Source organism: Grampus griseus (assembly GCF_964374135.1).
Source record: "Grampus griseus genome assembly, chromosome: 1".
Taxonomy (NCBI): Eukaryota; Metazoa; Chordata; class Mammalia; order Artiodactyla; family Delphinidae; genus Grampus; species Grampus griseus.
This window is the reverse complement of record NC_139017.1, coordinates 43117169-43138420: the sequence shown is the minus strand read 5'-3', so window position 1 is coordinate 43138420 and position 21252 is coordinate 43117169. Positions and strand designations below refer to the sequence as shown.

Genomic DNA, 21252 nt, shown 5'->3' with positions numbered 1-21252 from the left:
AAGCCCTCTGAGGGCCGTCCGTCACCCCTTCCTCTCTGTCTCCCTGCTGGACGCCCTGTGCAGGCTCAGCCCATGGCCAGGATCAAATAACTGTGACTCTTACAATTTTAATAAAAGACCATCCAGGCACTGGGAACGTGCTCCATAGTGGGCCCAGTCTAAATTAGGCAGCTGCCACCACGAGGGGTGTAAAATGTTCATCCAGGCTTTCTTTTCCTAATTATGACAAAGATGGGGAAACTGAGGACCCCAGAGATGGGGTGACCAAGCAAGTTAGTGATGATGACGCCTAAAAATATGAACCTGATGCTCCCCACTTCCCGTTGCCTTAGCACCATGAGTAGAGGGATGAAGCGAGATTTGGAGGCAGAGGATTTCAAGGAAAGACACCACGCTAGGAGGTGGGGCTCTGACGTGAGCCTTTCCCCGCTGTGCTCCGTCCGAGGCCAGTCAGGGCTTTGGAGCTTAGGCGGCCGAGCACGCTTGGAGCCACACGGTCGTGAGTTCCAAGTGTGACCTGATGACCCGTTGGCTGTCAGACCTCAAGAAAGTTACTCTCCTTCTCTGATCCTTAGTATCCTTTTCTGTGAAGTGGAGCGACTAATACCTCCCTGAGAAGGTGTTTGTGAGGATGTGGAGTGCAGCCAGCAAAGCACCTGGCGACCTGTAATGCTCAGTGCTCGTCCATCCCCTCTGCTCGAGAGAGAGCCCAGTCAGTGTGTGAACGGCCGGTATAAGCTCTTCCCTCAGCCCTGTGCAGAGTGCCCTAGAACAGGTGTTCCCAAAGGGTGACTCTTGGACCTGCAGAATCCACATCACTGGGGATCGTGGTAGAAACGCAAATCTTGGGCCCACCCAGACATCCTGGATCAGGAACTCTGGGGGATGGGACCTTGCATTCTAACATGCCCTCCTGGTGATTCTGATGTGGGCTCATGTTTGAGAACCAGTGCCCTAGAATTTCATGCTTCAATTTTGAACAAATTAGAACCACCTAGTTCTTCTTTCTCACGCGAGGGTGTGAAAGAGGCAGCTGAGCGTTTTTTGAAAGAACACCGAGGCCTCAAAACCTGGGTTTGAGGCCCTGGTTTATAAATGACTTGAAGGCAAGAAATGGTTATTCTAACCCTAGATAGCAAAAGCCTGTTCTTTAGACCTTCTGTGCATATGCCCATGGGTTTGAAAATAGACCCAGCAGTGTACAGGCTTGGAAGCCTGGGCAGCTGTGCTCTTGCTGTGTATCCTTCAATAAGGTAGCCCTGGGCTTCCCTGGTGGCGCAGCGGTTGAGAGTCCGCCTGCGGAGGCAGGGGACACGGGTTCGTGCCCCGGTCCGGGAAGATCCCACATGCCGCTGAGCGGCCGGGCCCGTGAGCCATGGCCGCTGAGCCTGCACGTCCGGACCCTGTGCTCCACAACGGGAGAGGCCACAACAGTGAGAGGCCCGTGTACCGCAAACAATAAATAAATAAATAAGGTAGCCCTTGGACAGGAAAAGGCTCCTGTCCTATAGCTTTATTAAGATGAAAGCTCTAAATTGAGCTGTGAAGGAAGGTCTGCAGGCTCAGGACCATTTGATGAACGGCTCCACAATATCTCCGGGCTGGGGCTACTCGGGAAAATAAGTCTGAAATAAAGCTACCAAGGCCCTTTTTCATTTCCCCGCATCAGATCTGAGTATTGTTAAAAATAAAGTGCTGTCAAGAGCAAGCTGTTTTAATGAAGACAGCGTATAAAGTCCTTCTGAATAATTAATGAAATGACAGTAGTGAAGCCGGTGGGGCGGTGCAGAGTGCCCTGGTGTTTCTCAGATCCTGAGCCAGCCCCTCTGGGACTAGAGTCTGATGCACGAGCTCGTTCTCCAAGCAAAGAAACACTCGGCCTTCACTGGCCTCAGAGTAGAAAATGCCACCAAGGCAGAGCAATATATATGTAGGATGTGCGGATGGTATTCAAAATATCTAACAAATGGTAAGGCACGGGCACAGACCAGTCAACTCAAAGAGATGGTGGCTAAGTGCTGGAGCAGGTCCTAGAGGCCCCTACAGAACCAGGTGTTACTCCTTTGGATGTTATGTATATCAGAGGACAGGTCCTGAGGGGAGGCTGGGACCATGGCTTTTACTAACTAGTAGGGTAGCGCATCAGTCTGTTAACGTAAGGTGTGGTCTCTCTGAGGTGCACCAGCTGGTGTCAGCCCTGAGGGTACTGTCTGAGGCAGTGCTCAGGGTCAGTGAGAGGGAGTGTGTTCTTTGGCCCCCAACTCCATCAGTCACCACATCCTATGTCTCTGTCTTCTGCAGCATCTCCGAGAATCACCTCTTCATTCCATTTCCCTATTGCATATCCTCCGAGCCTGCCCATTCACAAAGGCCCGCTGTAGAGGCTGAAATTCATCAGTCTCACATTCGTCTTCACCCACATCGTGATGTGGGCTGTTATATATGCACCTGCATCCCTGGGGTTATGGATGGATATGTTGGTGGCCCTTGATGATCATGATACATCCTTCACATTTGTGTTCTAGGCTCCAGCCAAGGCGAGTTTGTCTGGAGAGGTGAGACTTGTTTCCTTTGTAGCTGGATGGCTCTTAGGATGGGAAGCTCCTCTTTTTCCTTTCTTAGAATGGCTGTGAGTCGCTGGGTGACATTGCTGCTTCATGGGGCCAGAAGGTGAGAGTCTATCCGTCCAGCTGTAGGGACCCAAGAGACAAGCTGAGAGGGTCAATATGTTCTTCAACCCTCAGGAGAACTGTGGCTCAGCAAGGGGATGACTGAGCAGTGGATGAGTGGGAGGGACAACGGGCCACAGGGCGTCAGAGCCTCTGGCTAGAAATCTTGCCTGAGTGGATGGAGGGAGGAAGCTAGGGCATTGTTAATGGTAGATAAATGATAGATAATTGTAGATAAAACTAAAGGACAGACTCAAGTCCTTCAGACTATCCTCCAGGTAGGATTCAGTCTGACACCCTGGCCTTGGGATGTGGACTCTGGGCCCCTTTGAGGCAATATAGCTTCAAAAAAGAATATTAGTATAGGTTAGTAATTTCTATCTCAAGGTGTTGTGAGGATTCACTAGGATTGTGTATTCTTGGGCTTCCCTGGTGGCGCAGTGGTTAAGAATCCGCCTGCCAATGCAGGGGACACGGGTTCGAACCCTGGCCTGGGAAGGTCCCATGTGCCGCAGAGCAGCTAAGCCTGTGTGCCACAACTACTGAGCCTGCACTCTAGAGCCCATGAGCCACAACTACTGAAGCCCGCATGCCACAACTACTGAAGCCCCGTGCCTAGAGCCCGTGCCCCACAAGAGAAGCCACCACAATGAGAAGCCCGCGCACCACAACGAAGAGTAGCCCCCGCTCGCTGCAACTAGAGAAAGCCTGCGTGCAGCAACAAAGACCCAACGCAGCCAAACATAGATAAACTAAAAAAAAAAAAAGATTGTGTATTCTTTGTAAACTGTACAGTAGATTGCATATTCTTTGTAAACTACTCACATATGGATAGGGACTATGTTTCTGGTTGACTGGAAGCAAGGATGGGAAGAAGGCGTCACTGCAAAGTTTGTTCACATGCTGGTCACCAGCCATTTTCTTCTAAAAATGGTTAACAGCGGGATGTGGCCTTTAAAAAAGCCTTGTTAGGGCTTCCCTGGTGGCGCAGTGGTTGAGAGTCTGCCTGCCGATACAGGGGACACGGGTTCGTGCCCCAGTCCGGGAGGATCCCACGTGCCGCGGAGCGGCTGGGCCCGTGAGCCATGGCCGCTGAGCCTGCGCGTCCGGAACCTGTGCGCTGCAGCGGTGAGAGCCCCGTGTACCGCAAAAAAAAAAAAAAAAAAAAAAAAAAAAAAAAAGCCTTGTTAGAGCCAAGATGGCAGTCACAGGCTCGGCAGCATTGCCCATCCTGACAGCAGAGCAAGCCTTTGATGGGGTAATTGATAGCTCATACACAATGCAGCAACTCAGTTAACTCCTCTCCCATTAGGAAGGATTGATTTCTTCCCCAGGATAGGGATTTGTGCTGATTCAGCTGCTGAATACATCGGCATGGCTAAGAGAGTTCCTCTGGTTGTCCTCCTCAGAGGCCCCAGCAGAAGAAAGCATGATGAGAGGAGCCCAGTGTTCAGTCCCACACATGGCAAGTCCTCCTGCCCCTAGGGAGGTGAGGGACTGAAGACCCAGCATCATATCAAAAAATGAATTGCATCCCACTACTGGGCATATACTCTGAGAAAACCATAATTCAAAAAGAGTCATGTACCACAATGTTCTCTATTTACAATAGCCAGGACATGGAAGCAACCTAAGTGTCCATCGACAGATGAATGGATAAAGAAGATGTGGCACATATATACAATGGAATATTACTCAGCCATAAAAAGAAACGAAACTGAGTTATTTGTAGTGAGGTGGATGGACCTAGAGTCTGTCATACAGAGTGAAGTAAGTCAGAAAGAGAAAAACAAATACTGTATGCTAACACATATATATGGAATCTAAAAAAAAAGAAGAGTGGTTCTGAAGAACCTAGGGGCAGGACAGGAATAAAGACGCAGACGTGGGGAATGGACTTGAGGACACGGGGAGAGGGAAGGGGAAGCTGGGACGAAGTGAGAGAGTGGCATGGACACATACACTACCAAATGTAAAATGGATAGCTAGTGGGAAGCAGCCGCATAGCACAGGGAGATCAGCTCCGTTCTTTGCGACCACCTGGATGGGTGGGATAGGGAGGGAGGGAGGGAGACACAAGAGGGAGGGGTTATGGGGATGTATGTATATGTATAGCTGATTCACTTTGTTATACTGCAGAAACTAACACACCATTGGAAAGCAATTATACTCCAATAAAGATGTTAAAAATAAATGAATTGCATCTTTTGTTTGAATACCTTGGGGCACATATAGCCTAGGACATTGCAGTAGAGTACTACAAGCCTGTGATTTGCTAATGTTCCAAGAACACCTTTAAATTTTTTTTTATGACAACTTTATTGAGAAATAATTTACGCACAATAAAATGTATCCATTTAATGTATTTTCCAGTTGTATATACCCTGAAAAACTGTCCCATGATCAAGATGCAAAACATCTTCATCATCCCCAAAGATTCCTAGTGCCCCTTTGTAATCTGTTTCTCCCTTTGCTCCAGCCCCAGGCAACCCCTGACATGCTTTTTGTTACTATAAATCAGTTTGCATTTTATATATGTAGAATAATACAGCATGTATTATTTTGTTGATGGCTTCTTTCATTCAGCATAATTTTTTATTGTGGTAAATCATATAACATAAAATTTACCATTTTAATTCTACAGTTCAGTGGTGTTAAGTACATTCACATTGCTACGCAAGCATCACCACCATCCATGTCTAGATCTTTTTTCCCCTTGCAAAACTGAAACTCTGTACCCATTAAACATTAACTCCCCATTCCTCCCAGCCCCTGGCAACCACCATTGTATTATCTGTCTCTGTGAATTTGACTACTCTAGGTACCTTATATAAGTGAAAATCTTGCAGTATTTGCCCTTTTGTTACTGGCTTATCTCATTTAGCATGATGCCTTCAAAGTTCACCCATGTCGTAGCACGTGTCAGAATTTCCTTTTTTTAAGGCTGATTGATATTCTATTATATATGTAGACCACGTTTTGTGTATCTGTCTGTCAGTGGATGCTTGTTGTTTCTACCTTGGGACTGTTGGAGGCAGTGCTGCTGTGAACTTGGGTGTACAAATACCTCTTCTAGTTCTTGCTTTTAATTCTTTTGGGTATATATGTGGTAATTCTATGTTTGATTTTTTTGAGGAACCTCCGTACTCTTTTCCACTGTGGCTGCACCATTCTATAACATTACTTGTGAAACAATATTTTTCATTAGACCTGCTTCTTGTTCTGATTATCCCTTCACTTTCCAGAAACCCAGCTGGAGATATCCTTTGACTTCTCATGGCCCTGCATGATAACGGTCTTTTCCTTCAGTGTCCTGAACCTCTGCCTTTCTAGTCCTTTCCTACTGATGTAATTGCTCAGAGAGAGGCTCAGCCTTAATAACCTCAAGTCAAATTACATGGCTCACTTTCTATTATCTACAGCCATTCCCCTCTGTGTCCTACCTGTCTCTCATTAGCTGTAGTTATTATACAACCCACCAATATCCTATTAACAATATCATGATACAGCCACCTATTAACTCCATATATTATACGCCTACCTTGGTCCTCTTAATTGACTTTATTGTGCTAAACATCCTGCTTATATGCATTTCGCTGTATCTGTTAAATAATCTGTCCTATTAACTGTATACCCCAGTCCTTTGCAACTGTTGTCTGTCTCGCTAGCACACTGTTCTTAATATCTTCAATGCTGCCTCGCTGTTCACCTGTTCAAAGTGTTCACCTGTTTGCATCTTGTTAGGTATCAAAAGCCCACCAGGAAGCTGCACCTATCATTGACTCTGGGGGCCCAGCCGTAAATGAACAGCATGTGCGGGGGGCTTCAGCCCTAAAGTAGGATCTTTTCCTTTGACCAGTACAGTACAGCCTACCAGTCTCTATAAGCCACATTAATGATGTGTGTGTGTGTGTGTGTATGCATGCATGGGTTTGAGGATGTGGGGATAAGGGAGTTTTCTGGACACATAGGTTTGGAAAGCCTGGTGAGAAAGGACAACATGGAAGAAGAAAACTTAGTAGGGAGAGGCCAGGGGGAGAGAGGGCCGAAGGATGAGATCCCTGTTCCTTTGGCGGGACAGAACACTTTCTGATGCCATCTTTTTTGTTAACGGTCGACAAGCCTGGATGACCGTGTGTCACAGCAACCCTTGGCATGTTGCCAGAATGACAGTCCATTTATTTCCAGTTTTATGATCCTGTGTTTATCTGAGCCCTGATGAAGAGGGGCCTCTGCCCCAAGCACCCTGTCACGCTCGGGCCACATCTGCTTGGTTAGCAGCAGCCGCAGTTGAAGAACAGAGCCAGGCACATAGCAAATGCTCGTCCAGTGTTGGTTGAATGCTATGGAAGGGTGGCTTGTGGAATCTCTCTTTTTGTTGTCATCACGTATCTTACTCCTGAGGTCAGGAAAGGAGAATGGGTTCTTGAATGCCATCTGGTACACACTGGGGCTACTGTCTGGAGGAACACTCATGCATTAAAAAGACCAATGAGTTGTGTGTACATAAGAGAATTCTCAGATAATCCTTTGCCTTTCTGAAATACTTTTTAAAAGCACTAGCAAACCTGTGATTTTATTTTAGTTCACATGCTTTTATTTATTTTTGACCTCCAATGTGTAGATAGAGAAACTGAGATCCTGCTACGGTCTCCTAGTAGCGTCAGGATTACTGCTGTCTAGCTGCCTCTGTGCATGGCATGCAGTAACACCAGGGAGAATTTTCAGGGCCCAGCTGTGGTCCAGACTGAACATGTATATGCCTTACCTCTGGGCAGGGCTCCTTGCAGTTCTGTGTGCTGGGCAGAAGCTTTCACAGGGATGTGCCTTGACAGCCTCGGGACCAAGCACAGCTGTGCCATTCCCCAGGCCCAGCTTTGTGTAAATGAAACATCCCCATTCTCCCACTTCTGCAGCCAGCCTCTGGTTTCTGTGTTTACCGAACAAGTGCTGATGCCTTACCCTAAACACAGCTGAAGTCTGGGTTCGCCTCCTGCACCTGAAGCCCCCTCCCCTCTTCCTGCTCCCTGAGGCTACTGAGGACCAGGTGTTGAAAGGTCCCCTGGCATCTGTGTCTGAGCCACAGCGGTGAGGGATCTGAGGGCGCCTCCAGGCAGGACGGGTCTGTCTTGAAGCTTGAAAAAGTACCTGGCTGTACTGAGCTGAATAGCACCCACAAAATTCATATGTACCTAGAACCTCAGAATGTGACTTCGTTTGGAAATAGGGTCTTTGCAGGTATAATTAGTTAAGGATCTTGAGAAAAAAATTATCCTGGATTTAGAGTGGACCCTATATCCAATGACTGGTCGTGTCCTTATTAGAGAAGAGGAGACAGGGAAAAAGGCTTCCATAAGCCAAGGAAGGCCTGGGGTCACCAGAAACTGGAAGAGGCAAGGAAGCATCCTCCCCCAGAGCCTTCAGAGAGAGGGGAACTCTGTCAACACCTTGATTTCAGACTTCTGGCCTCCAAAAGTGTGAGAGAATAAATTTCTCTTCTTTGAAGTCACTAAGTCTGGGGTAATTTGTTCCAGCAGGTATAGGAAACTCTTAGCCTGGCCGACTAGCAGACGGGAGGTGGGACTGCAGTACTGGTTCCAGAGCCAGGCTGTTGGGCCTCCTCTGCTGCCCTTTCTTCTCTTGCCATCAGGGCCTGGGAAAACACTGTGCCAAGCCAGTCCCAGGAGCAAGGGGAAGACAGGAGTTAGGAGGAAGACCAGGGCTTGCTCTCCCTGTTGTCACTCTAATCTTGGTGTAGAAGGACTTCTGTACCCTCTCAATACCACTATTACATCACTACCTTTCTTTAGTGCTCCACCATGGGCCAGACACTGTGCAGGTCTTTACATCACTTCACACAATTGTTATATCTTAGCTCAGGCTGCCATCACAACATACCATAGACTGGGTGGCTTAAACAACAGACATTTATTTCTCTGGAAGCTGGAAAATCCAAGATCAAAGTTTTGTTGGTTGATGGTTTTGTTCTTGGTGAGGACTCTCTTCCTGACTTGTGGATGGCTGCCTTCTCACTGTGTCCTTATAGGCCATAGAGAGAGAGGAAGCCAGGTCTCTGGTATCTCTTCTTATAAGGGCACTAATCCCATCATGAGAGCCCTACCCTCATGACCTCATCTCAACCTATTTACCTCCCAAAGGCCCCACCTCCAAGTACCATCACACTGAGGGTTAGGGCTTCAACATATGAATTGAGGAGTGAGTACACAATTCAGTCTGTGGCACCTTATAAAGACACTATTCAGTAAGTTGCTCTGTCCCTCCTAGTTTTACATTTGAGATTCGTTAAGTTGCTCAAGGTCACACAGCTGGCAAGTGGCAGAGCCAGGATTTGAACTTGTGTCCAATTCCACTTCAGCAACTGCACTTAACCACTATGCTATATTGACTGAACCTATGTCATATTAATAATAGTAACTAATGGTTGACTTAGCAAGGAGAGAGCCTGCCAGAGTTATAATCACCCTCAGTGGCTTCCCTCCTCCTACTTCTGTCCCTACCCTGCCCGCCCCTCCCTGTGCAGTAGTCACATCACATGATCCCTGTTCCTTGGATGACCCCTTTATGGTCACACGTCAAGTGATCTCTCTGGTAGCTTGTCCTGGTTCCTTTCCATCTGACATCTCTTGCTCATCTCCCATGGTGAGTTTAAATGTGCTCTGTACACATCATTACCTAGCACACATTACATGGCTCGTAAATCCCACTGGAGGGTGTTTGTCTTTTCCATGCTGAAGGGAGAGCACCTTTGACACAGGACTAAATCTTTCTATTTTGGCATCTGGTACCTTCCACAGCACCTCTGGCTCCCCAAGCCCCCAGTGTTTGAATAAGTGAAACATGTAGAAGACATGGAGATCATTAAGTAACAAGTAGCAGAGAGGGCTGTTATTTTTTAAAAAAGAAGAAAACAACATCAGATATTCTAAGACAAGTACTTGTAGAAGGAACCAATAAAAGCTTTGACTTTTGAAACTGAATGTTTAATGTAGGCCCTCTTCTGTGTGCTGGCAGACGGCACTCAATTCAATAGAATGGTCAATGTACATTTTTGAGATTTTCTATGGGTCTCATGGATGTTTCATCTTTTTTGATTATTAACTACGTTAGTCTTCTAAATATGTATTCTTTAAAAGCTTGTCCTGTTTCTCAACGTAATTTGCATGTGCTATAGTGCACCCCCTCATTTTATGCTGACCCATTCCCAGTGGGGACATAGGGATCAACTTGCTGGTGTTCCAGTTAGTGCAGACTTTCTAGGAGGCATGTGTCTTAATGCATAAACGGAGGCCCACGTTGTTTCCTGAGTTGCCTTCTCCAAAGGGGACAGTTTGGACCGGTGGGAGGTCCTGCCCCGGACATTCCTAACCATCCTCTATCTCTGTTCTCCCCCTGCAGGCTGGCCGTGTGTGACCCTCTCTGTGCTGGGATTCCTGTACTGCTACTCCCACGTGGGCATTGCCTGGGCCCAGACATACTCCGTGAACTAATGGCGCTGGGCCCCGGTCAGCCCTTCTGGCTGGCTTCCAAGACAAATAGTGCTTCACCCTGACCTTTCACCTCAAGGTAACCTCCAGGGGAGCAGTGCCTGATCTGCTCATCTTTTGTCGAAGTTACCTCACTCCAAGACTGGAAGCTTGAGCTCTCATAACTTTGGGAACTTAGAGATCATCTTCCCAGCCTTCCTGTTGAGTAGGCTGGGGTCCAAAGCAGTAAAGTGTCTTGCCTAGCTGCACATGGTGACGGGATCCAGAATCCAGTCCCAAGGGCCCTTTGGGTTCTTTCTCCTTTACCAAGAATGAAATGTAATAGACATTTCTTGACTGAGGCATAGAAATTCTCATTAGTGATAGGCCTGTCCTCCCCTGGGCGGTATTTCTGGGCGGTCAGTGGCATTCAAGTGTCCCCTTCCCCATGTCCTGCAGTGCAGTCTGTAGAACCAGCCCTGGGTTCAGCTTCACACTTCAGCTCCTCAGCAGGGAGGTGACAAAGCCACAGCGGTGTTTCTAATTACCGGGTCATAGAAGACTGAATGTGTTCTGTGGCATTGCAAGGAGTCAGTACCCAAGGAGAGCTGTTACTTGAGCTGATCTACATTTGGCTGCTTCTTCCCTAGATTTGCAGAGAAGTATAAACATGGCAGTTCCTCTACCTGACAGTTAACTCTTTCCCAATAAAGAAGCAGAATTTAAAAACCAAGGAATAGTGTATCACAGACAGGTGCTATCAGGCAAGTCATAGAGGGTAAAGATGACTTCCTGTGGTCTCTCCTCTCTTCACACAAGTCTCAGCAGTCATCTTCCCACTGAGCGGTTTACACTCTGTGGTTTACCTTGTTTTGTTTTGTTTCCAATAAAATGGAGCCTTTTCTATCACATAGATAATTCATATTTTTGTAAAATTGTTTTGAATATTTTTTGAGGAAAATGTTTAAAATCAAAACACACGTACCTAATTCTGAATTATTCACTCTTCTGGAAAGATGCTGACAGGCCACTAATGGCCCCAAGTGGTAGATAATTCAGAATACTTCTGTGTGGCTTTGGATTTTTGTCTTCTGAGGGGGCAAGAGGGTAAGTGAAGCAGTTTCAAAATTTGAATCCAGAGTGTCCCCAATTGTGGGAGAATAGAACATCTCAAGCACGTGAATTAATCGTCATTGAGTGAAAGTGCACCTGGACCTGGTCTGGGCCCCGCTGTCTCCCGTTAGTCACTTGCTGTTGTCCTTGTGTCCGGGCTGTGGTTATTAGCTCAATGAGGTTTAAACTCCTGGTGCAGGACCATTTTGCCGACGTGCTTTCTTCCTAGCCACTCTGCTCGGAAGAGAGTTGGGAGGGGACCAGCCGTGGATGCCAGGGAGGGGCACACACCGTGTTAGCTGCAGCAAAGGACAGAGGCTGGAGGGAGGCAAGCAGACCAGGGCAGCAGTCGCCTCGGCAGCTGCCTTGGTAAAGGACGGGGGGTGGGGAGACAGGCAGGTGAGTCCAAGGTGCTGCGAAGTTTTAAGGCGGGGATGAAGTTGAGGAAGATTGAGCCGTCAGATGAATACAGTAAAACTTCATGGACTCTTAACACATTCAAGATTTGTGGTCAGCCAGAACCCTCTTGGCTGAAGTTTACAGGGGAAAAGGTAGTGTGAAGATGATTGCAGGGAAATGTCTAATGCATGTGCATATATAAACAGTGCAAAATATTTTCAACTCTTCAGAGACGCCATTTATATAAAAATAAATAGGCTTATTTACTCGTTAAACTACATTGGAAGAGTCAGTGAATATATTTGAAAGTAATAGCCCTGAATTTCTTTCAAGCTATTCTATGATTTAGAGTGGTTCTCAGGAATGAGTATATGATTACTGTCTTTAGCTATCTATATATTTGAGGCCTGGTTACACAATATGTGGATTATCCAGGACCAGTGTTTTCTTTAACCTCTTGCTTTTCTCCAACTGTAATATGAAAATGATGTCTCTTTTCATGCATATGAGCTCAAATCTTGGAGTTCCTTTAAAGGAAAGACTCCCGAGGTGTCTGAGCAGACAGAGCAGTTCCAGCTGAGGTGCATCCGATGCGTCACTTTCCATAGTTATCAGCCCTGGGCCACTTCAAGCACAGGGAAGGGAAACAGCTAGACAGATCCCAAGATCATTTCTAGCCCCAGGATCCTCCGACTCCAACCTAGCTCTGTGAGCAAACCGGAGAGCTCCAAGCATGGTCGTCACGATGAGCCCCAAGGAGGCAAGTAAAACATCTGAAGGACAGCAAAATCTTGGTGATTTTGACTAATTCTTGGGACCGTGCAAGAAGGCTGAAAAGTGTTTATTTCATTATTTCCGCAGATTAATTTATTTGAGAAGTGACAGAAGAAGCCTTTTGTTCTACTAAAGGCTGCAGACGTAGAAAGAAAATATATCAATCATATATATAATTGTATAATGATCTGCATATTGGGAGAACAGTAATTTAGTGGGAGGGGGTTTCCCCTTAGAGAAACTGAGACTGCTCATTGCTTATTTAAGGTAACAATAGAATTACTGATTAAGTATAACAAATTAACCATAATACAATGAGTTTCTTTTCTAGCAAATGTACCAGAACACATCCATACAGAAAGGCCAACTGTGGAGAAACCAGATTATCTGGACGGTCCTGGCCTCTCTCAGTGCATGGTGAGATGCCTCTCTGAGGCCCTTCTTCAGGGTAATTGTTTTATTTTAAAACCAACCAACAAAATCCCTCTTTTTTATTGTTGAAACCCATTTGTCATCCAAAATGTAGTATCTATTACTTGGCTGTGTTGCTTAGTCCTTTTGACTAATTATAAAAATCATAGTCACAAAGAAAGATTTTTTTTTCATCGTTGAGGATATCTAAAGAGTACAATATGTTTAGTGCTTTATGAGGTGGGACTTTTGCAATGAACATCAATCATTTAGAATTTTAAAAAATATCACCCTTAAAATAGTTTTATTATGCTCTTCTGCAATGTAAAAAAATAATAGGGTGTGGGGAGAAAGTCATCAAAAATACTGGATTTATACTGTGGCCCTATGAAATCAAGCAGAGGCCTGAATAGGGCTTGCAGATCACAGATTCCTCATCCCTAAGTTGTACTGTCTATAAGAAGAAAAGCGCCATTTTTGAAATGTAGTCCGTTAGTATGAAATAAGAACTCATGTTGGCAGTACTGTGGAGACTCTTGCCATGAGCAGGAAGCAATAGCTGTTCAAACCACAGCAGAACTGAAACAGTGCTGGTGTACAGGACTAGCTTAGGGACACGCGGTCCTCTACCTTAATGGCTTCTGTGACGATTAGTGAATTAAAGCACAGATCAGAACTCATACTGTTGACGCTGAGTCATTCCAAAAAGACTCAGTAAAGTTTTTGACAGTATGTATGTTTTAAAAGGCAGCAAAGCACGAGTACACAAATTTTAATCCAAATTGTTCAAGAAAGGTTAAAAAGTTCAGTTCTAGGTGGGAGGTCAGCTTCAGTTCTGTGTTCAGTGTGTTGTACCGCAATTTTCCAGTGATGCCAGGCTTGGAGGGCATCTCTGTACATTTGTATAGCAGATACAGCTCTATTTCAAGATCATATGGTGAAGCTCCTTCACAACCATTCTCTTGCTATGCAGTACTTTGACTGGCACACAATCTTGGTGTCTCTAGAATTTTAAGTTCTCCGAAAACCGGAGTTACAGGTGCTATCCAAATGAGAGCTCCCCGGGCTCTTGAAAAGGACTAGAAAGTACCACCTTGTTCTGTCATCATCTTAGGTGCGAACACCCAATTCAATGCCTGGAAATTCTATAAAAGGCAAGGCAAAAGCAATCATGTATGATCATGTATAAAATAGTTTATTACCATAATAAATAAAATTAAACTTTTTTTTTTAACAAATATCATTTGTGCTTGTTTAAAAATGTTGAGAAGGGAATATCAATGGAGGGGCCCACCTGTCCCTCTTACCATCCCCAGGCTGCAGTCATACAGTGGAGTTCTGTCAGCATACTCAGCTGACCACACAAGTAGCCTCAGCTCGTTTGCACGTCTGTTGATTCATGCTCCTGTGGACAAAGTGACAGATGCAAAGGAAGAAGAAAAATCCAATGAAGGATTTGGCAGGACTCAATGGCAAGAGTGTTGATACAAGGAGGAGCCCCAGGATGACGAACTGCTCGTGAGTAGAAGCGTCCTCGCAGTGTCAGTGAGATGTCAGATGTGGGCAGTCTCCAACAGATGCACAGATACGGCGTCTGAATATTGAGAATACATTCATCGTGGGGGCGGGGGCGGGTTTGCATCTCTCTTTGCATAAAAGCAGTTCATATCCTGATACAAGATCCGTGAACGTCTCATTGAACAGCTAATGGATCTGTTGGCTGACTCAGAAGTCACAGATAAAGAGACAGTGGCTCTAAGAAAAGTTTAATGGTGGGCGGGGAGGGCACCCACCGGTCCGGCACCTGCAGTGTATTCAAGTCCAGTTCTAAAGGTTCCCGAATAAGTCTGATATGCTCGCATGAGAATGAAGTTTCATTTGAAACTAATTTAAGCAGGAGGCAAGTTCACATTGATTCTTTTGAACTGTGAGGGGGTGGAAATGAAAACATCTCAACATGAACATGATGGGTGAGAAAATGGTGCTGTCTCTGATGGCCGCAGCTAGTGCTGGGAGGACAGTGAAATCTCGTCCAGTTGGAGGGCACGAGAGCTGGTGAAGGTAATTTTTATCGAAGCAAGAAAGAAGGCAGTACAATGATGGAGTGACAGAAGAGAGGCTGTCCGGGGGCCTGAGTGCGCCCTCAGTGGGCCTCCTCTTTAAGCAACACTACATGAGGAGGGAGGAGAGGAGAGAGTGTTGGCGGCTCCATCACAGTTGGAGTGCCATTCAAGGGTCTTAAGGCTAAACATCTTTATTGCAAAACACTGTACAACCTATGCATCAAGCGCACGTCCACTTGTACGTCCACCAGGGCTCCTGAAATTTCCCAGAGGGTGCATGTGCTAACTGGTGGTCAGGGCAGCAAGGGGAGACGAGGCTCTTCCTACACGTACCTGGTTATTTCGAAGGCATTCATCCACTCCCCACAGGCTTGGGCACAAAGCTTAACAGCTGGCTTAATGCTTTCCCTTCCCACCTAAGGATTCAGGAGAGGAAGGTCGCTGGATGGGGTGGTGTGATGGCGTGCATTTTTACTCTGAGCTGTGCTAACTCCACTTCTGAAAGAGGATTCCAGGACCAGCAGCAGCGCAGAGGATGATCTAGAAGGCTGAGGGTAAAACAAGCCCAGGAATTGGATAACAAGAAACGGGAACAGCCTTGAAACGCTAGGGCCCATGTTGCTGTAGCATCAGAGTTTTTAGAAGCCATTGGCTGCCTACCACGAGCTACAAACCCTTTGCCCACAGATTTAATCTGAGGTCCAGAATATATAGAAAAGTCTTAGAAAGAATCAAGCCAGGGGGTGTGAGTGCGAGGGAAGGGGATGGATGAAGGTGGCGGTACCAAGACTGTGCACTGGACCAAGGCTTCTCAACCAGATGGCTGCCTCCCACTCCTTCCTATGGGAATCTCGTCATAGCCGGTGGGGCAGCCTTTGTAGGTACATGGAACGGCAGCAGTCATTGCTGGAGACGGCGTCTCCACCAAGAACAAGCACTCCATCTTGTTGACCGCCTGATTTCACCGACTCACCCCTCACTCCCACACCTCCAGCCAAGGTGGGGGCGGGGGTGGGCGTGGCCGTGTTCAGCAACCAACCAAGTGGTAGGGGCAGGACCTCCTACTCTAAACAGCCTGTCTGTTAGGGTACTCTGGGAAATGGAGCCTCCCTATGAATGACATTCAAAGTAAGGAACTGATGTAAGAGATAAAGTAACCAGCAATCACTCTGCAATGGTATAACGACATGTCCCCTTCCCTCGAAAAGAAAAAAATAGCTCAGGTAAAGCTACATCTCTCAGCGTAACTTTTCTGAAGTCTAAAGGTTGGGTCCAATACCCAAATACCTTTCGTTTCCCTAATCTCTCTTCAGCCACCAGCGAACGGTTTATAAGTGGAAGGCTGAGTCAGTGGTATCTGAAGCTCGTGGTTCTTGCTTGGGAAGCCAGAGCGGCATCTGGGCAAGGGTGTAGGTAGTTAGTACGAAGCAGCCCACGGCCAAGTGCATGTCATAAAAATGCAAGGAAAGAAGGTTTGGCTCATTTAAAAATGTTTTGTTTTTGTTTGTTTTTTTTTCCAGAGAAAACCATTATAGCAAAAATCCCTAAAATCCTTAAATCCTTAAGGGGAGAAGAATAAAAGCATATACAGCCATACCTGTGGTGCGCTGTCACCCCCAGGAGCATGGGTTGCAGGCCCTGCGACCCCAAGATGAGCGGATCCGGGTTTCTCATCACTAGCCCAGTTTGAATCCTAGGAGTTGATCAAGCAGTACATTCACGAAGCATTATTTTCCCCCCAAAACAGGTCTGGACTTCAAAGCCTCACACATTAGCATCTTTGCCCCTCAGAACCAGCTGGGGGGGTCATTCCTTAATAGACACCTGTACCCCTCGGGCAGAGCTGGAGGGAAGGGCCTGCAGGGTGCTGGGCAGGTGCTTCTGAAGTTGGAGGTTGCAGTCATCAGGGCCCTCGCCCTGCCTTACAAGTGGTGAGTCCTAAACTCCGGAAGCAGGTTGATGAGCCTGTTTGTTTAAGGAATGGCACGCTGAAACGATTCAGGGGCAGCTAGCAGATGGGATCCCAGATATTTTAGAGCCGCAGCCCCGAAGACTAGCTGGCAGCTTCTCAAGTTAAAGAGGCTGAAAGCCCCACGGCTTACCCAGAGTCATTAACGGTCATGACTCTCGGCCCTGGGAAATTTCACTTCTTCTTTGTATGCTGCCATCTGAGGCTGAATCCAATAATGTCTCAGCCTCGGGAAGCATCGGGGGCACCCCTGTAAGCCTCGTGGAAGAAGCTGCCTGAGTGTGTGGGGCCTCTGGGGAAGGACCCTCACGTTGACCTTTCAGACTCTGCTCCCCAAGGCTGTCTGTGCCAACCCTGGCAGCCAGGAGAGGACAGCCCCACTCTTGCACAGACAACTGAGGTCCAAGTCCTGGGTCATGCCATGGCCACTGAGCAGGACTAAAGAGAGCGGGTAGGCTCAGACAGGAGGCTTTCAGAAACACTAGCTATCTTTGGTAGGCAGGTTCCCTTCAGTACTGAGGGACATCAACTTTGGGATCCAGGATCTCTACTGCAAAGCAATGCCAGGCAGAGGTGCTAAGGACGGGATTGCCACAGCATCACATGTGCAGAAGGTCAGTGCCCTAGACGATTCCATGCTGTCACTAATCATTCCAGATCACCTGCACTCCTAATTTCACTCTCTCAAAGCTGAGTTTTTAGAGCTGAACTTCCAATCTTACTTATCAATTTTTAGGGTCCTGACCCCTCTCTCCACTTTGTCTGGGAGAGATCTCTTTCCTTTCTCAGACACCACTGAAAGGAGCCCAAGCACACGAATAACCTGAACCCAGGGGACTGTGAGGCAGTGGACAGTCCCGAGCATCATGGCATAGGGACCTGGATGGCCCATAGGTGGCTCCGTGATCATCATTCTAAGCTCAGACCTTCCTCGTGGACCACTGTCCCGCAGCCACCTCTCTCCATCACTTTACAGAGACAGTCTGGAAACTCCTGCCTCTTTCTCTTTTTCCAGCTCCTGAAGCCACTGCAATCTCATGGTTTCTCTTGAAGTCCTACTGACTTTAGTATGAGATAAAGAGATTAGCTTAAAAATAAGGCCAAGCACGGCTCCCGAGTGTCCTAGAATGAACCCATGCTGTGGACAAAATACAAACTTCTCTAGGGCAATCCCAACAAGAGTCATAATAGAAACACAGCACTCGCTACAATCATTTTTCTGAGGTCATGTGTGTGTGTCTGCTTTGCTAATAAAGCAAATCTGGGCTCATCACCCTTCCTGCCGATGCCCCATACCCTGAGGAATGCCACAGGAACACTTGGGAAGAGGTCAAGAAGGAAAAGAAGCAAAGGGCCTGTGTGATGAGGCCAGTGGCATGGAGCCGAGCCAGAGATTCATCCGGGGCCTCCAGGGCCCTCCCCTTCCACTATCCTATAGGAGCAGGGTGCAGACCATAGCCCAGAGAACCTCTGGATCGCCACCACCCCTCTCCAGCTCTTACACTTGGCTCATTTCTTTTGGGAAAGGAGACCTGAAGATTCCCGGCTCGAAGTGTCTACAGGAGGCACCCAAAGCACCTCAGCTGCTTTTCGGCCTTAACCGTTAGAGACAGAAAGTCGAAAGGCTCTACCCTCCCCTCCCTGTCCCTCAAGCTCCCCCTGTCCCGAGCTTGTTACAAATGACTACAGTAGGGAAATAGACGGTGACCTCAGACACAGGCTGTCCAAGGGCAGGGAATGCTGGGAACTCCCTGTGCCCACCACAGTCTCCGGCGGTCCTGGCGAAGGAGCCCAGCGTGGTAATATACATGAGGGGTTCTCGGTGCTCTCCCACCAATCCCCAATGGCTGCTGTTCTTTCCTGGTAGTTTTCATCTTTTACAAATATCATGGCAGTAAAAAATTTAAAATGAAGGAAAATACCCTTTAGATGGCGTGCCTCCTCTTCCAAAATTGTGCAAAGACAGTTCAGATGCAGCTGCCGTCTTGCAGGGTGGTGGCACACTCCTCTTCCCGGACCTTCCCCCAGATAGAGAAAAGGAGAGAGCGTGCCTAAGCGACTGGTCCCACTTGGATTTTCTGTCGGGAAGAGGCTACTTTGAAAGTTGTTGGTCATGTAGGTGTGTGTGGTAGAGGTGATGTCTATAGGGCAGGAGGGTATAGGGTGTTTTGTCTTCGACTTGTTTTTTTCCAGCAGACCTCTCAGCTCGCTCCAAAAATGTCCCTCTCTGATTCTGGGGACTGGGGCCTCGATATTTCAAACAGCTCCTGAGGAGACTGAGAGGATCTTCTGGAAGTTAATATCCTGAGTATCTCAGAGAGCTGGTTCTCAATGTTCGTCATTTTGGTGTTCAAGGCCTTGATGTCCTCCTTCAGCTCGTGTTTCACCTCCAGGACGGTGGCCTGCAGTGTCTGCTCGGGGATGGGGTAGAACGAATGCTTGACCTCGGCCAAGATGGGGCTCCGGTCCTGGGGGCTCCTGGCCTCGCCCACGCTGTCCAGACGCAGGTCGCTCTTGGTGATGCCGCTGTCACACGAGTCTGTCTTCTTGAGCGTGGCCTCACCGCTCGCCTTTGTCCTCTCGGGGAGCGTCTCCATGGACTCGGCCTTGGACACCTTGCTCCAGTCCTCAGCCTTCCCGCAGGAGTCCTTGAAGCGGGCCCAGCCCTTGCGCTTGGCCCAGTCACCCCCGCCGGCCTTGGGGCCCAGGCAGTCGGCCCCCGGCGGCGCCTGCAGCCTGGCGTGGTCCAGCCCTGTGGATGCGGCGGCCGCAGGGAAGGCCACAGGCGTGGCAGGGCTCTCGCGGACGGTGACGACGCTGGCCTTCACCAGGCCGTGGTGGGTGTGCTCGGTGAGGATGCTGCCCTTCTCCACATCCAGGTCGTCCAGGTCCCGGCCGCCCCTCTCCGCGGCCAGCCTGGCCTCCTTCTGCTGTCGGAACCTCTGGAAGAGCCGCCGGACAGGGTGGTCCGGCGGCAAGATCAGGGGGGCCTCGTTCTTCCGTTTCATGCGCTCTTCCTCCTCCCGTTTCACATCGCTGATCTTCCGGAACACGATCTGGAGGGAGACAGAATGACACGTCCTGTTAACCCAGCTGCGGCATCAGCGAAGCTCGGCCCCTCTGCCCATCACAGGCCTGGTGTCCTGCTCCAGCCTTAAGGGAGGGGGCTCACAGTCCAGTCACATCCCTGCAAGACCTCCAGGTCCTTGCTCAGTGACTGCCATCACTTTCCTTTGCTGACCCTCGTTCCCACCTCTCCAACAGCAAGGAATTGACTCCTGCTGTCATCCTCTTCAACAGAAACAAACCCCCAACCTCTCCATCTCTACAGGCCTAGAGGTTGGAGATGCCAGGTGGCCTCCTCCAAGGAGCCTGTCCTGGCCTCTGAGCCTGGGTCCCCTTTAACCCGTTCTGGCCTGCAATTCCGTATCACCTGGTAAGCTTTTCAAAAATCATTTCTCTGACCCCACCTCAGACCTACTGCACTAAAAGTCACCAGATGGGAAGCCCTTGAATCTGTAACTTAAAAGGCTCCCCCGGTGATTCTGATGCACTGAAGTTCTACACCACAGTCCAGGGCAAGAAAGTTCAGCCGGGTTCCCAGGCAGGGTGACGGCTACGGCTGCCCTTGTCATCTGCAGATCTGGACCCTACGTGAATGCAGTTGGCTGTGAAAAGTACACGCTGTTCTCACACAGAAGCCCTCCCTGTCGTCAGGGAGCTTACGGGAGAAGAAAGGCCCCGTGACCTTAATGTTACTTCGTATATTTCTTACGAGGACACTGTAAAGCCACAGGGACACGTATTGTTATCCCCATTTTAGAGAAGAGGAGATCAAGGCTCAGAGTGGCTAAATGTCACATAACAGATAGGTCTCCTCTAAGACACTTGTACTCAAGCAGTTAAGCCCCAGACCCATTCAACGTCCAACAAGTTCTTCCTGACGATGACAATGCTTCATGCAGTGGATGGACAGCAGCCAACAATACCGTCTCAAGACTCTGGATCTGAGTGCGGCGTAAGCCACACATTACAGGGTTTCCCTTGCGCCGACATCCGATTATGGGAAAGCCCTGTAATTTCTGACTTATGTTGCATGTAGCAGGTACACTCAGGGGCATGTCTGACTCATCCCATACCTGAACTTGTAAGAAAGAAGCAACCTGCAATAGGTCATTTTTTAAACTGTAAATGCTGGTTTGGGGACCAGAGGAATTGAGATCCTTGAGAAGTAGAGGAGAGGTCTGTGGGAGGGACAGGGGCAGCTTTTCCATCATCACAATCTGGACAGCCCTGTGCGGGCAGCCTCTGACCAGCCCAGAACCTGCCCCAGAGACTTGCTGCAGGACCCCCAGCTCTTGGAGAGGCAC

At 48.1% G+C, this 21252-nt stretch overlaps 2 protein-coding genes across 3 annotated transcripts in view; one reads left to right on the top strand and one right to left on the bottom strand.

Moving 5' to 3' along the window:
• HHAT (hedgehog acyltransferase) overlaps positions 1-11124 on the top strand; it is a 364679-nt gene extending 353555 nt beyond the window's left edge. The window contains exon 12 of the mRNA XM_082666689.1: positions 10086-11124. Coding sequence (XP_082522815.1) covers positions 10086-10177 — 92 coding nt within the window. The 3' untranslated portion in view covers positions 10178-11124. The remainder of the gene's footprint in view (positions 1-10085) is intronic.
• Positions 11125-19083: 7959 nt separating this feature from the next.
• KCNH1 (potassium voltage-gated channel subfamily H member 1) overlaps positions 19084-21252 on the bottom strand; it is a gene marked incomplete at both ends in the record, with an annotated part of 411965 nt that continues 409796 nt past the window's right edge. For both annotated transcript variants that reach the window (XM_082657054.1, XM_082657055.1), the window contains one exon: positions 19084-19938. In XM_082657054.1, coding sequence (XP_082513180.1) covers positions 19084-19938 — 855 coding nt within the window. The remainder of the gene's footprint in view (positions 19939-21252) is intronic.